Raw genomic sequence first — 17,512 nt, 5'->3', positions numbered from 1 at the left:
AATTACGCGCCTTGAAAAATAATATTGACGCGAGAACTCACAGCAAATGGGAAATATAGTATTCACCGGCGTCGACTAGGCGGGATCGTCTGTCCTGACAAAATGGACGTTTGTACTTTCCGGAAGAACGCGCAAGGCGACGCGAACCCCCCCGTGATATCCCATCCTGGCGTCGCTTGTCTCTCATTGGTGGAATTTGAACTTACGCGTGCGTAATTGAATTATGCATTCAGGAGCGTAATAGGGGAAAATAGAACCCACAGCTTATTTTTGTGCCCGGCGCTTGTTTTTCTTTGAGGTTCTTCGAAAGCGGATATATTTTGTTAGAGGGACGATTCACATTTATTGTACAGGTTCGTTCATAATTTTATGGAATATTTTATAGAATATTTTATATGACTTTTATTCGTTGTCTATTGATTGTTAATGCAAATTTTTTCTCAAAGTGAGTGAATTTAGTGATTAGAGTGAATTTTTATTCACTTGGGTTTTTTCCAAACAGATGGCAAATTATATTTTGGAAGTTGGTGTTTTGTGGAAAAATTCCATTGCTGCGACATTGCAATGTTTATACATATAGGTCTTTCACAAATAGGTTCTTTTGTAAATTACTGATAAATAAATTTTAATTGTTTAGGACTTTTAAAAAAAGTTGATTTTAAAAAAAATTTACTAATTTTCTATTATTATAAATTTAGTAAAATTATCGAAATAAAAATTAATTGAATATGAAAATTATTGAAAACAGAAAATTGAATAAGCTCCCCAACAAATTGTTGACTTATTTACACTCGTATGCCGGGCAGTATCTTTAGGTTCAGTTTTTAAATTTTTGATATAGTAATTTTTTAGTTAAATTTTAAATGAAAAAAAGTTAGTTATTTAATTTTTTTTTTCTATTTTCCTTTTACAGTTGATTTTAATTTTAAAAAAATGTATTTTTATTTCTGATATCGCGTGTATAATTTTTGATCAACTTGTTTATTTTCATGTGTTGTATTAAAGTTATTCTCATATATGGAAGGAAGTTTTGTATTAGTAAATGATTCTTGTTGGTGATGTTTCCCCTTCTCTTAATTCTTGCATTCTATAACCTACACTATTTAAACTCTTTCTCATATATAAAACAGTGGTTCTCATTCCCATTTTAATAATACATTCTGTATTCGAATATTTTTGAAAAATAATTAAGAAATTACAAAAAAAAAATTAGAGTAGAAGGTGAAGTAAATGAATACAAATTATTAAAATTTTTATTTAGTAATTAATATAGTAATTAAATAAAATAGTTAATAATATTAAAAATAATAATAATAATAATAATAATAATTATTCACTATTTTATTTAATTACTATTACTTATATAATGAATATTAATAGGATAATAATAATAAATTCTGATAAAGAAAATAATCGATTAGAGTGGAAAATAATAGGAAAATCAATGGCACATGTGCTAAATACGGCCCTGTAGATCAAAACGTCGACAAAATACCGATCACGAATAATTTACACAGATGTGTATGTCAGGTTGCATACAATTTTTGTGAATAGAAGAGAAAATCCAAAAATATGCAACCCGTTCTACATGCATGTAAACAATTTTTTAGTCGCTTTTTTCATTTTTTAATTAAAATTAAATTAAAATTTAAATTTAATTTGAATTTTTTTCATCTAATAACAGAATTTTTATTGCGCTCTACTTAAAATTTATTTATAAAAAAAATTAATTATTATTGAATCAATTATTTTAATATTCTGACGATCGAGTGATAAAATTATTATTTATATTTAGAAATTAATTATTTTTATTTTATTCTCTTTTTTTTTCTTTTTTGAATTCTATACGAAAGCGCGCGAAATAAATGGTGAATATTTAAAAAGTGGAAAAAGCTTTCGAGTCAGACGTAAGTAGTTAATGACTTTTGCAACAGACGCGCAGAGTTGTATTGTTAAGTGGAAAAAGACGTTCAGAATAAGACAGAGTGGTTAATATTATTCAATACATGAGAATATCGAGAGAAACAAAAGGTCTCTCTCTGTGTTCTATTTTTACATCGAATAATAGAAAAGTAACAATTATTCTTTATTATACAATATTTTCTATTATTAAATTACATTACATTAAACTTTGGTATTAATTTTATAATAATGATACATGTTTCTTAAATATTTTGATATAAAAAAATGTATATAAAGTTTGAATATTATTTTGAAAAGAATATTTTGCTTAAATATTAAATTAAAAAATTAAAAATTAAAAAAAATAATAAATAAATAATAAAAATTCAAAAATTTTATTCTAAAAGGAATATTACGTGAATATTTACAGGAATATAAATATCTAACGAATATTCCTTTCGAATATTACTTTTAAAAAAAAATTTTGTTCTTTTATTTATATTTGAATAATTTTTGCTATAATTACTTTAATTATTTAATTTATTTAAATTCAAAAAATATTTAAACAGTTATTATGGGATATTCCACTGAAATATTAATATCTTATTTGAAATATTACTCTTAGAATTATTTTATTGAATATTTTATTTTTCAATATTGTTGAAATATTTATACTGAAAGAATACTTCTCTTGAATATTATACTATAAAGGGAGTATTCCATTTTTTAAATAATTTATCAATGGAATATTTCTTACGAATATTAATATTAAAGGGATATTCCAATTGAATATTAATATCATTTTTTGGAATTATTTCTTTTTGAATATTACTCTCAAAATAATATTTTCACTTTTGTATACATATACAAAGAAATATTTCTCTTTAATATTAATATTTATGAAGTGGAATATCTCTTTAATATTACAATATTCAAGAGAAATATTAATATTAAGGAAATATTCCACTTTTTTATTAATATTAATTTTATTTTTGAATTATTTCTTTTGAATATTATACACTTAAAATATTATTTTTCTTAAATATTTATTTTAAACGAATATTGCATTTAAATATTAATTATTATAAATAATATTTAAGGAACATTCTGCATAATGAAATATTTTACTGTAATATTACAGAAATATTCTCTAAAAATAAAATTTTCATCACTTTTATATTAAATGTAAATGGAATATTTCTCTTCGATATTAATATTAATGAGACATTCCAATCGAATGTTAATATTAATTCTTTTTAAAATTATTTCTTTGTGAATATTATTCTTGAAAAATTAGTTTGCTTTAATATTCATCCCGAAAGAATATTCCACTTAAATATTAATTATGATAAATATTATATAATTGGAGAGGAATATTCTGTACTTGAATATTTCTATAAATAACAGATAGAATATTTCAATGCAATTTTAAAATTAAAGTAATATCTCACTTAAAAATTAATATTATAAAAATATTCTATTTGAATATTAATATCAAAGGAATATTCCATTTGAATATTAATATCTCAAAGAAATATTCCATTTAAATATTACACTATCAAGAGAATATTCCATTTAAATATTATACTATCAAGGGAATATTTCAATATAATATGTATTATTAAAGACCAAGAGATATTACACTTTTATATTAATATCAAAGGAATTTCTCTCTTAAATATTATAATATCAAAAGGATATTCTACTTAAATATTATATTAAGGGAATATTCCACTCAAATATTAATATTTATGAAATACTCCGCACTTGAATATTATAAAAGGATATTCCACTTTTATGTTGATATTAAAAGAATATTTCTCTTGAATATTATTATCGAAAGAATTATTATACTTTTTTATGTTACAAAGATATCTTTCTTTTGAATATTATTAAAAAATATTACAAAAGGAATATTCCACTTAAATATTCCTACTTTACTACTACTAATATTTTCTACCTTTTGAAAATAAAATAATTAAATACTAAAATTTATAAATTTTTATTCTGTCCTTAAATTACTTAAATTTCAATTTCCAAGAAATATTCCACCTAAATATTAGAATATGCAAATATTCTTCTTCAAATCTTATAGAATATTCATTTCTTGTTCTCCAATATTATAAGAATTTTAAAAAAAAATCTTCTATTTTTAACTCAATATTGAAAATTTGTACCTGCATACACACAAAACCGGTTTATAAATGCACTCATATTCCTTTACGCAAAAAAAATATTTTTACCTTTCATGCGAAATATGACGTTACATAATATTGATAAGTTTCAAGTGCAATTATATATGTTTCATTGATTTAATCTCTTATCACAACTTTCATACATATAGACAAATATCTATAACATACAATACCTGAAAACTTTAATAAAATTTTAATATTATAAGAAAATAGTGGGATCGAAATTCGAATGCATATATATAGAAGAGAAAGAGAGAAAGAGAGGGGAATAAACTGAACTTCGACGCCGGCGTCGGTGGTGTGTTGAGTATAATACACACAAATACATCGTACGTCGAGGTTGAAAACGCGAATATTGGTATGGACTTCCGACTTGATACAGGAGAGTTCTCCAGTTCAGTCGGCTCATACCATTCGAGCGATGTTCAAGCAAAATTTATTTTTTTAAAAAAATAATATCCTTTATTTACAAATACTAAACAAGGAAAAATAATACCACCAAAACAAAGTCATATGGTGATGGATTATCATCATAATGAACGTCATAATGACGTGTGACAAGTATTTGTTTTTAAATTTTTAAAATCGTGATTTTTTTTTTTTTTTTTCTTTGTTCGATGTAGTATTTTTTTTTTTTTTGTTTAATTTTTCTAATTAATAAAATGGAGAACAAGGGTAAAATACTTGAGGCTGGTGATCAGTGCTCGCAAACAGTGCTATTAAATACATTTGTCATTAAAAAAAAGAGATGTCGTGTTTATTTTCATCAGGGTACACTTATTTGGGAAACAGAACGACCACCTTACAGTGAGTTTATTATTTGAAATTATATATGGTGTGTATGTATATATGACAATCGGGAAGAGCGCATGTAGGTCAAAATAAATCGGTTACTGGGTCGTCATTGTTGAATGTCTTTTTTTTCTGTTTTCTTTTTATTATCCAAGAGAGTTGAAATTATTACCTGGGAAAAATGTTTTCTAAGAATAGGAAATCTTATTTTCTTCTTTATATTTACTTGTTTCAGAATTTTTTTCATTTCAATATTAGTTATTATGGAAAATTGAAAACGAAATTTTCCCTTTGACAGTCAATTTTCTTTAAAGATCTCTTCTTTAACAGAGTAAATTCAGTTTGAAAAATTTAATATAAGACAGTTATTTATACTATGCAAAAAAGTAAATAAATATAAAGAAATAAATAAAATTGTATAATAATTAAATTATAGAATAATTTAATATTGTTTGTTTATTCAACATATTTTATTAAATTATAATAATAATTATTATCTTGAGATACGTTTTTCTAGAAAGACATATAATTTAAATAATAAAGATCTTAAATAATTATTATATTATTATTCTTTTTCTGTGCAATCTGTTTACTATTGAATAATAATTTTTATTATTTATTATTCTTTTATTTATTTTTTTAGAATATTATAACGAGACTGAGCCTTTCGTACATTATTTATTATTACATTACAATTTATTATTTTTACCTATTCTTATTTTTATTACAGTACAATAGTAATAATAATTATTATAATATATTAAACACATTTCATGTTTTTCTACTTTGAATGTGTTATAAATAAGTATATATAAATATAAAAAAAAAATAAAATTTCCCATCTTGGAAAGCACTTTTTCCAGATAATGCATTTTTAATTGTATTATATTATTATTACATTATAATTATATAATATAATAACAATCTAGTTATGATAATTATAATATAATAACAATATAGTCATAATAATTATAATATAATAACAATATATTTATAATAATTATAATATAATAACAATCTAGTTATGATAATTATAATATAATAACAATATAGTCATAATAATTATAATATAATAACAATATATTTATAATAATTATAATATAATAACAATCTAGTTATGATAATTATAATATAATAACAATATAGTCATAATAATTATAATATGATAATAATATAGTTATAACAATTATAATGTTATAACAATTTTATTATACCTAGCAATTATATTTATTGTGGAATATTATTTATACTTATTTATTTAAATTATAAACGGGTTTAATAAATGAAATTATAAAATATAAAAAAAGACGTTGGCAATTTTTCTCTTGTGAAGAATAAACGGTATAAGCTAATTAGACCTTTTGTTATAATGTTATATACATATGATAATCAATGTGCGTCAGTTTTATAAACCGTATTCTCTCTGCAGATTAATACACTCGATTATTCAAGAATTATTATAAAATAAATACTTGTAACGTGAGCCTAAAGTGGTTAACACGTCTGCAAAAGAACGGCAAACATTTTAAGGAAGCTAACAGACTCGGTCAATGACCCATAAAACGTTTTGAGAAAATTATACTCAAGTCCAATAATCATTTATCAATTTTGAAGCTAAAAAAAAAATATCGAAAAAAATTAAGGAAGTGAATTCACATTTTTTTTTTTATATAATATATTGGGATGAGTGCGAGAAGTTGGATAGTATATTTATTTTCTAGACAAAAATAACTATTAGAATCTTTTTTTTCTTTTTGACTATTTATAGGATTATTAGGATGAGTGCGAGAAGTTGGATAGTATTTTTATTTTCTAGACAAAAATAACTTTTAGAATCTTTTTTTTACTATTTATATTATTGTTATTTTTAATTGAAATTTGAAAAATTTTTTTTTTTATGCAATTAAATTGCATTTACTTCAAATACTGAAATTATTTGTTCATATAACATTTAATTGATAATAATCAAGTAATCGTTTATTTGAATCAAATAATTTTTTTTTCAGTGTACAATAGTTCTCAATAATTATAAATGTTGTAAAATGTTCTCAATAAATATTAATTGTTATTATCGTTATTATTATCAAACTATTTAGTTTCTTTGATATTAATTTTTTAATTATATCAACAATTTTATTTTATAATAAAATAATAAAAATTATTATTATTATGTTATGTTAAAAATATTTTCACTCAATGTCGCAAAATTATTAAAAGTCATTTTCGATTTTATAAATTTTATAGAATAAAACGATTGTTGTTATGATTATATTATTAATAATATAAATTTTTTTATTAATTTTCCTTTTTCTTTTTGTATTTTCGAATGCAACTTAAGTTTACCTGATTTTAAAATTTATATGAATGAGACTAAACCATCAGAATTCTTATCTAATCTAAATGCAGCATTAATAAACGCGTTTGTGTACTTGAACAATTAATAATATTTATTAATATGTGTATTACGCATAATCAATTTTTTCTTAAATCTATTAAATAATTTTGCAATAAATTTCTTCGATTAGGGAAAAACAACTATACTTTGTTTGTAACGATCGAGAATTGATTATTTTGCGTCAAAAGCAATTTTTGCAATAAATTATTCAAATTGGCAAAGAAAAAAAATCCATTATAATTTTTTACAACAATGGTAATAATAATAATAATAATAATAATAATAATAATAAATTTTAAATTATTGAACAAAATTTATTAAATTATTCTTTTGACATTAATTTTTTTCTCATTGAATAAAATTAATCTAAAAAGAATATATAATTTAATAAATTTTGTTCAATAATTTAAAATATATTTTTAATTGTTTAAAAAACTGTTGAAATTATTTAAATAAGAATTAATTTTTTATTTTTCTTTAAAGATTTTTTTGAATTATTTGTTAATTTTATTTCCTATAATTAATAATTAATATATTAATTATTAAATTTACCTATATTTTCTAATATTAATTATTTATTAATATTATTATTAACACTTTTGTGGTCCATTTCGATTGTAGAATCAGAAGTTGTAAAATAAATAAACAAATTACTCTAATTTATTATTATTATTACCTATATTATTTTTTTATATTATTTCTTATTGTATACGGAATTATATACTTATACACTGAGAAAACAATATTTTTGAATCAATTGTCTTTGTTATAGTCAACCAAAAATTATCTTTGAAATAATAATAATTTTGATTCAATAAAAATTAATCTTTACTTCAATTATAAAATATGTTTAATTCAAACATATTATTTTGGTTGGCCACTTATTTTTGAAATTAAAAAAAATTATTTCTTATTATTGTTTTTAATTTCAAAAATAATTTCTTGTTTACAAAGAGAATAATTTATATAATTTTAAATTAAAAAACTAATTGATAGGAAATATTTGAGAAAACAAAACGAAAAAGAAAATTTGAGATGAAATATTATTAGCGTGTTCATGAAAATGATTGGACCGGCCTTGTATTTCGTTAATACGTAGATGATATAAAAAAAGGTATAGGTATATATATGAACCTGTTATAATCCCGAATAAAACTTGTTTTATAGTTAAGTTGTTTCTTTCCTTTTTAAAAAATAATATTGAGTAAATATATTTATATAGAAACATCCAGGAAATGTTCTATAAAATAAATTTACAATTTAAATTTTGATATTTTATTCTTTCAAGTTCACGAGTCCAGTTTGCCTCGTAATTTATAGAAAAGAATAAATATATAACGAAATAAATAATAAATTTATTGATATAAAAATTTAGTAAGGCCTCGTTAAATTGATCCTGACAAAATATTTAATAACGTATACGTAAAATTATTTGAACAATAATAATTATTGATGATTCAATTGATTGACAATTGTTTCGTGAATAATTCCGTGAAAATTCAAATAATAATTATTTATTCATTTGTTGACATAAGTAAACGAGATTTCTTTTGTATAGTTAATTTAATTTATTGTAATTAATTAAATAATATACAATATTAATTTTGTAAAGAATTTAATTGCAAGAATTAAATGATAAATTGTTACTAAATTTTTATTGAGAATTTCTTTTTAAACTGACAATATATTTTTAATTTAAAAATTAAAATTAAAAAATAACGTTTTTTTATAAAATATTTGAAAGTTATTGTTCTGTCAATAAATAAATAAAAAAAAAAATTAATAAGTGAATTAAATAATTGATAAAGGAATAGATAAATAATTCTATATTTTTATCAAATTTAAATAAAGAGAAAAATGTTATAAAATTTTTATTTCACTAATTCAGTAAATATATAGTTTCACTAATATTTAGTCTGTAATTTTCCTTTTTTTTTTTTTTTGAACTAGAAAAAAGGAACACTAATGACTTTGTTTTTTAGTTCATGTTATTGATTAAGTGTTTTATGTCAATAATATAATGTCCGTATAAATGAACACGCATTTTGTTCATTTTTCCATTGAATGAAGCAAAAATTCCGTTTTATATAAAATTTTTATTATTTGTCTTTTCTTTACTTTCTTTCGAAAAAAAAGTCAATCTAAAAATAATTACTATACACGAACATTGTCAATTGTGTTCAATAAAAGTGCGCAGTATTTAAGTGGGTAGAAATAATAATTAAATAAGAGGAAAATATAATTTCTTTTAGTATTTTTTTATTCAAAAAATTAATTATAAAACAAAGAAACAAATTATTGTATAATTTAGAGTGAAATAATTCCTATACACAAAAAGAAAAATACTATACATAAAAATCTTATTGAATGTGAATCACGAACCTTGAAATTCGGAGGTCGTAAAAAAAATAACGTGCCCAAGCAAAAAAGTACAGGAATTGTATATTATTGCCTAATTTATATGAAACCTCTCATTATTCAAAGTACATTTTCTTTTTATATTTTATTCAATACTTAAACGCGGCAGTAAACTATTTATTTATTCCATGAAGGTTCTTTCGATCATTTTTTATCTTCTGGTCAAAATCTCTTGTCAAAAATTTTAAGACAATTGATTCTGTTTAAAAAAAATCCCTTTTTCATTTGATTTATTTTTTATTTTTTAAAAATAAATATTTTTAAATAAATAAATAAATAAAAATTAATAAAAAAATATAAATTAATCGTTGCAATAAGTAAAAAAATAAAATTTATCAAAGTAACTGAAAAAAAAATTTTAGGTAAAAAAATAAAATTTATTAAAATATTTTTTCTATTTAGTTCCTTTTTTATTTTGTCTAATTAAAAATTATTTTACTAACTAACTAGTACGGTTTTTTTCTCGTTTATTTTCAATAAATAAATAAAATTTCCTTATTCAAGATAAATTATAATTATTATAATTTTAAGAAAATTAATAAAAATTAATTTTTTTCCTCGTTTTTTTTTAAATATATTCTATAATATTATTAAATAATTTTTATTCTTATCTTTATTTATTTACTTTATCTAAAAAAAACTAGGATAAACAAAGACAAAATTTATTAAAGTAAATAAAAGATAAAAATTGTTAAAATAAAGAAAGAAGGAAAATTTGAAAAATAAAATAAAAAAAAATTGTATTAAAATACCTTTTTTTATTTGCTATTATTATTTTCTTTTGTTTAATTAAAAATCGTTTAGTTACGAATTTTCTGATTACAATAACTAACATATATACGTTAATTGGATTTTTATACATTATTTTTATAAAGTGAATTAAAGTTGAATGAAAAAAAAATCTTTCCTACACAGCATTCGCATTGAAGCATAAAGGCCTTTCACTTTTATAAGTTTTATTTTCCAGGAGTTCAAGACTCTTGAGAGTCACAATATAATTGCACTGCAATATAAAGTAACATAAAATATTAAATTATTAAAAATTGTATTTTTCTCTCAATGATTTTTTTTCTGTATAGAAAAAAAAATCATTGAGAGGAAAATACAATTTTTAATAATTAAAATAGAAAATTTTATACTTTTCGTTAAAGAGACAAAATTTTTTTCAGAAATTAAAGAATAATAAAAGTTTTTTTTTTTTTATTTATTATTTATTTATAGAAATAAATTTAAGTAAATATATTTAATAATATTTACTAACAGATAATATATAATTTAAAAAATAATTAACAAATTTCATTTTCATTTATTTATTTTTTAATATACTCAGTTAAAATTATTTCTGTAAATAAATTTAAGATAAATAAAAAAATATTATTGATCAATTTTATTTAATTTAGTTTATTTATTTTTAAATATTATTAAATTGTTAACTAATTTGAAATAGCTGATTTATGATTGCTGAAAATATTTCTCAACACGGATATAATGAATTAGACAATTTATTATAATTTCTGGTTTATAAATTTTGAAGAAACTTTTTACCGGAAAGGATTATTGATGAATGACTATTTTTAGATGTATATTATGAACATATATTTGCAAGTGCAAGGCGCATGATTTTCGAGCCACAGCTGATTGCTTTTTATATAAAAAAAATACGATTTTTAATTTTTGTCATTTTAATTATGAATTTTTATTTTAATTTTGCTACAAAATACGAAATGACACAACCTTGTATTTAATTTTTATTTTAACGTTTTCACTTTCTAAAATGCACAATGAGCAGATTTCTGCAATTTTTATTCATATGTTACAATTAAAAGGAAATTATTGCAATCGTTTTTTTTTTATTTTGAAATATTTTCTATGAAAGCAAATTTCTGCAATTTTTATTTATATGATTATTATTATGTTACAATTGAGAAAAAAATTTTGCAATCGTTTTCTTTTTTAAAAATTTTCTATAGAAACTAAAAAAATATTTTGTTTAAATATTTTAAGAAAATATTTATTTCAAAGTATTTTAAGTTTATTTTAATATAAATCGATATATAAATACTTTGACTCCAAATTAACAAATTTTAGTATCTTCTTTGTTCTTTCTTCTTTTTGCACTTTATGGAAAAAATTGTTTTCACTTTATTTTTCATTAAAAAGACAAAAAATACTTTTTCTTCTTTTTAAATTAAAAATTTTGTGTTCTGATTAAAATTCTTTGCGGTAAGAAAATATTTTCGCCATTATTTTGTACATAAGGAAATGCAAAATTTTTAACAAAAAAAAAGTCTTTGAGTTCAAATTTTCTCTTTTAGTTTAATGACAATGATAAAAATTTTGTTAAAGACAATAAAAAAATTTTCTACAAAAAATTTCCTGCAATAAAAATTTATCAGCAGAAGAGTCACATTTTTTTTAATGTAAATCAGTTTTATTTCTTTGTTTAATTTTTTAGTTCTATTTATTTATTTTTCTTGCAAAATAGTTCTTTATTACTTTTTATAAAAATAATAAAGAATTTTTTTATCATTTTAATTTAATCTTTTAAAAACAAAATTTTAATAAAAAAAATTGCAAAAGGAATATTTCATTTATAATATGCAATAGTAACAAAAATAAGGAAAAACTATTCAGTTGTTTTTATCAATGAATATGAATCTCTTTTTTGCTTTGTATTAATTAGAATTAAATTTACTTCTAAAATGAAGAATTAATTTTTATTAATTTTATTAAATTTATTAATATTATTATTAATTATTTATTATTTCTATAAATTAAAAATCCCCAATTATTTTTTTAAATTTTTGGGATAAAATAACGAGGAAGAGAAAATAAAAATGAGTAGTTTGTAAAAAGAATTTTTTTTTTCAGCACGATGGACCTTGCCGATGACCGATGTTCTTTCAGCCTCGTATGGAGATGACTGGACTCCAACAATGAATAATGTGAAAAAAAAAGATTCATTATCCACGTCACCAAGTCTATCCTTGACAAGTTTTGTTTTACATTATGCAGCCTGTGCTTCTAAAAGCAAATGGAGACATCACAGTGTCACTATGAGCCACTCTGATCCTAGACAAATTGGCTCATGGGTAAAAACCATTCAAAATTATCTTAATGGTTTGTAACAAGAAACATTCTTTATAAACTTCGTTTTTAAGAATTTTTTTTCAATCACATTACAATTAGGATGAATTTTACATTTTATTTTTACAATATTTTTGAATTACAATTACATAAAAGTAAATTATAATACTCCAAAAAATTACGAACTTTCAACTAAGCGAAATATTTTCTCCAAATATTTTTCAATTTGAATACTTTTCAATATAAAGATATTTTTTTGACGTAAATATTTTTTTTAATTTAAATATTGTTCAACGTAAATATTTTTTAACGTAAATATGTTTTAACGTAAATATCTTTCAACGTATATATTTTGCAATTTAACTGTTTTGAAAAATTACCAATTGCAATAAAAATCAAAAAGGTGGAGTAAAAATTTTGAAACAAAAATTTTTTCTTTATACTCGACGCAAAATTGTTGAAATGAAATTTTAATTTGAAAGGGAAAGGTAATAATTTTCTTTTATTTGATGGTTTAGAATTTTAGGATTTTGTATTATATATTTTATTACAATATTTATAATATTTATAATTACAATTACAAAAAATTTACAAATAAATAGGAAAATGATAATTTTTCAACTATTAATTCTTGTTTTTTGTTAATTTTCAGGTTTCACTTATAGACCGAGAAAAATGATGGTCTTTGTTAATCCATTCGGTGGCAAGAGAAAGGGATTAAAAATTTGGGAAAAAGAAGTGCAACCCTTAATGATGATAGCAGGAATTGAAATTAAATTGATAATCACTGAAAAAGCTGGACATATTCGTGACACGCTTCTCACGGCGAATTTGGATGATATTAATGTGAGAAATTTTTACTGTAGCATTGAATTTTTGTATTTTTTATTATTTTTTAATTCAAAATTCACTGTAGTTTTTGTGTTTTGATATTTTAAAATTTAAATTAATTCTTTCTTCAAATTAATTCTTTCTTCTTAATTGTCATTATTTACGGATATTTTTCTTCTTAATTGTCATTATTTACGGATATTTTTCTTCTCAATTTATTATTGTTTTTGTTAATTTTTATAATTACTTTTTAATTAACCTTTGTATTTATTTTTCTATCTATTTTTCAATTTATTTTTGTATTCATTTTTTTATTAATTTTTTAATTTCTTTTTGTATTTATTTTTCTATTAATTTTTCATTTCTTTTTGTATTCATTTTTCTGTTTATTTTTCTATTAAATTTTCAATTTTCTTTTCTATTAATTATTATATTTATTTTTCTATTATTTTCAGTATTTATTCTTTTTGTTAATTCTCAAATTATTTATTGTATTTCGATAAACTCCCTAATAAGGAAATCATTTTGATTTCAAAAGGTTGAAGCAATTTGTCTGAATATTTATTTATTTTATTACTTTTCTGCATTTAATTATAATTTTTCGATTCATTCATTTTAGGCCTGATAAGGAAATCATTTAGATTTCGAAACAGTGGAGCAACTTGTCCGAATATGTATTTATTTTATTATTTTTCTGCATATTTAATTACATTTTTTAATTAATTAATTTTAGACCTGATAAAAAAACCATTTAGATTCCGAAACAGTGAATATGTATTTATTTAATTATTTTTTCTGCTTTTTTAATTCTAATTTTTCAATTCATTAATTTGACCGAATATAGTATTTGTTTTATTATTATTATTTTTTTTCGCATTTAATTATAATTATCCAATTCATTAATTTTCGAGGCCTAACAAAAGAAAATCAGATTTCGAAAGATTGGAGCAACTTGTCCGAATATATTTATTTTATTACTTTTCTGCATATTGAATTATAATTTTTTCCATTCATTAATTTTAGGCTGTGATTTGTATCGGTGGAGATGGAACTTTCGCGGAGGTTTTTAATGGTTTAGTGCTGAGGGCAGCGAAGGATGAGGAAATAGATCCAAATGATGCGAATGCCAGTTTACCGGTACCAAAAATGCCAGTTGGCGTAATTCCCGGTGGAAGTACGAATACCGTCGCCTACAGTTTACACGGTACCACGGACGTGCAAACCGCTGCAATTCACATTATTTTTGGAGACACTGCTGGTTTGGATATCTCCTCGGTTCACAGTAATAATTCCCTGCTTAGGCTGTACGCTAGTGTTGTTAGTTACGGATATTTAGGTGACGTCATTCGAGATAGCGAAAAATTTCGCTGGATGGGTCCGCAGAGATACGATTATTCAGGTAAAAACTTCACGTTGAGTAAATAACAAAAATCTTTTTCCTTTTAAAGTATAATTTTTTTGTAAGATGAATTTTTATAATTTTTATTTTAATACAAGATGAATCTAAAGTTCTGAACGTTCAAATTTTTTTATTTTCAATTTTTGAAATTAAATTTTGAATTAAAATAAAATTTTTTGAATAAAATATTTTTTATTTATTTTTGATTATTATTTCTTCATTTTTATTGAAATCAGTAATTTATAAAAATATTTCGTTCATTTGAACGTAATTCATAAATTAATTATTCTCAATATTTTAATAAAATTCCCAGAATGAATTAAATTATTCTGTGAAATTGTAATAAAATTATGAGAAGAATTCAATTATTTATTCTTCGGAATCATAATTCAGTGAGAATAAACGATTTAGAAAATTGACGAAAAGGAGAAAAAATAAATCTTACAAAATAAAATTAAAGGGAAAACTAAATTATATTTTGTAAGATTAATTTATTTTTTAGTCTTCTTTTTATATATAAATCTATGATATATTTTGAGTGAATTTCTATTTTTCAGGCTTTAAGAAAATAGTGGCGAATAAAGGATACGAGGGAGAAATTGAACTTTTATCGGATCCATGTCATCCAGCAGCGAGCACAAAGTGCTTGCAAAATTGCAATCGATGCATTCAACATATGAATCAAGAGATTCCCGATAAAGAAATTTCAAGTGCGTTGAAAAAATTATTTTCTATTTCATTTTTCTTTTCTATTCATTTTTTCTTTTTTATTCTATTCTTTCTAAATCAAATTCAATTCTTGATACTTTTTTCATTGATTTAATTTTTATTTATTTAATAAATCAATTTTTATCTATAGAGTAAACTAGAAATTTACTATTATGATAAATTAATCGTTTATTGATTGATAGACTTTTTTTTGCTGACAAATTATTAATGAACTGTAAAGAAGATAAGAGTAATTTTTTTTTATTTTTAGGGTGGCTTACAGTGAGGGGAAAATTTTTCATGGTAAATGGAGCGAATCTATCATGTGCCTGTTCCAGAAGTCCAATGGGTTTTAGCCCGCACTGTCATGTAGGTGATGGTTGCGTGGATGTTATTATTATTAGACACACATCTCTTATCAACAATATCAGAATGATTCTCAGGCTCAGCAGTAAAGTTAAAAATTTGGTATGTTGATAATTTCACTTAAAATACGTAAAAAAAAACGAATCGCCGATAACACAATTTTTTATTTACACTAAAAGACATTTTTTTATTAATATTCTTTTTTTTTATTTATTTATTTCAATATTCACGGGACAGGTCCTTTATTCTTATTTATCAATATTAATATATTAATAATTAATTAAGTAATATTTTATTCCTAAATAAATTGGAATAAAATTTCCTTTCGACTTTTTAAAAATTAAAAAAAATTAAAATTAAATTAAAATTTAATTATTATTATTGTTATTAATAAATTATAAATTTAATACCTTTTTCTAAATTAAATATCCACGTTCATTTGAAAAGAGTCGTAATATTTACGCGTGTAAATTGATCGTAAATTATTTTTTGCTCCTATCTACTGAGTAATAATTTTCTTCTAAATGGTAAAATAGATTTGAGTCATAAAGACAAATTTCCTCTAACTTATTATGTTCTCTTTTATTTCTAGTACGATTTACCGTTTGTCGAGGTCTATAGAGCTCGAGAATTCACGTTCAAGGCAATGCCTAGCTCACGTTACTCTGAAAATGGAAATAGCATTTCACTAAATTCTGGTCTCAGCGTTTGGAATTGCGATGGCGAAGTTATTCAAGTTCCAAATGTTAAAATAAGGTAATAATCAGAAAGTAATTATTTAGTAATAACTGATGAATTAAAACCAATGAAAGTACATTTTTATTTATTTAATTATTAAATTAATAAACAATAATTTATTCATTTTTTTATACTATTTTTTATACTATTTTTTAATACTATTTCTCTAGTGGAATAAAAAATTTAGTAGAATGAAAAGTATTTTAATTTAATAATTTTCGTTTTCTTAAATCTGATTTTAAATATTTCTTTCACGACAGGGTACACTGCCAACTATTAAAAGTTTATACAAGAAGAAGTTCAGAATCGATAGAAGAGCCTAGTTGTTTCTGTTCTGTTTAAAAAAATTTGTTTCTCTTTTATGACTCTTCGAATCTAAAGACTATTTTCCTTTTCCTCGAAAGGAAATAATTGCAATTGTCTTGCATTTAAAAAAAAGGAAAAAGAGAGAAAAGAAATATTTATTTCCTAAGAAAAAAAAATTTGAAATCGTTCTTGTATTTAAAATTAATTTTTAGAAATCTAGAAGAAGAAAAGAGGAAAAAGATATTTTATTAGCCTAAGAAAAGGCATTTTTTGTGATAGAGAAAAAAGGGAAATTAGATTAGAAGAAATTACGAGAAATATGCTATTTTTGTGAAAAGTATAATAAAATTCCTTATCGAGAAATGTTAAAAAGAA

At 21.4% G+C, this 17,512-nt stretch overlaps 2 protein-coding genes across 4 annotated transcripts in view; one reads left to right on the top strand and one right to left on the bottom strand.

Moving 5' to 3' along the window:
• The window catches only part of LOC122506033 (inactive selenide, water dikinase-like protein), a 5,116-nt gene extending 4,958 nt beyond the window's left edge, over nucleotides 1-158 (bottom strand). The window contains exon 1 of the mRNA XM_043618002.1: nucleotides 42-158. The gene's annotated coding sequence lies outside the window, so the exon portion shown is untranslated. The remainder of the gene's footprint in view (nucleotides 1-41) is intronic.
• LOC122506031 (ceramide kinase) overlaps nucleotides 1-17,512 on the top strand; it is a 23,827-nt gene extending 6,315 nt beyond the window's left edge. The window contains exons 1-8 of one of the 3 annotated variants that reach the window (XM_043617998.1): nucleotides 282-353; nucleotides 12,574-12,822; nucleotides 13,442-13,635; nucleotides 14,644-15,019; nucleotides 15,577-15,729; nucleotides 15,999-16,195; nucleotides 16,686-16,849; nucleotides 17,092-17,512. In XM_043617998.1, coding sequence (XP_043473933.1) covers nucleotides 12,591-12,822; nucleotides 13,442-13,635; nucleotides 14,644-15,019; nucleotides 15,577-15,729; nucleotides 15,999-16,195; nucleotides 16,686-16,849; nucleotides 17,092-17,173 — 1,398 coding nt within the window. In that variant the 5' untranslated portion in view covers nucleotides 282-353; nucleotides 12,574-12,590 and the 3' untranslated portion in view covers nucleotides 17,174-17,512. Of the gene's footprint in view, nucleotides 1-281; nucleotides 354-4,412; nucleotides 4,905-12,573; nucleotides 12,823-13,441; nucleotides 13,636-14,643; nucleotides 15,020-15,576; nucleotides 15,730-15,998; nucleotides 16,196-16,685; nucleotides 16,850-17,091 lie in introns of those variants that run through there. The other 2 variants (XM_043617997.1, XM_043617999.1) reach the window with 2 other exon arrangements.

Source organism: Leptopilina heterotoma, unplaced genomic scaffold (assembly GCF_015476425.1).
Source record: "Leptopilina heterotoma isolate Lh14 unplaced genomic scaffold, ASM1547642v1 Lhet_39, whole genome shotgun sequence".
NCBI lineage: Eukaryota > Metazoa > Arthropoda > Insecta > Hymenoptera > Figitidae > Leptopilina > Leptopilina heterotoma.
Note: the sequence above shows the minus strand (reverse complement) of the source record. Positions and strands in the feature narration are given on the sequence as shown.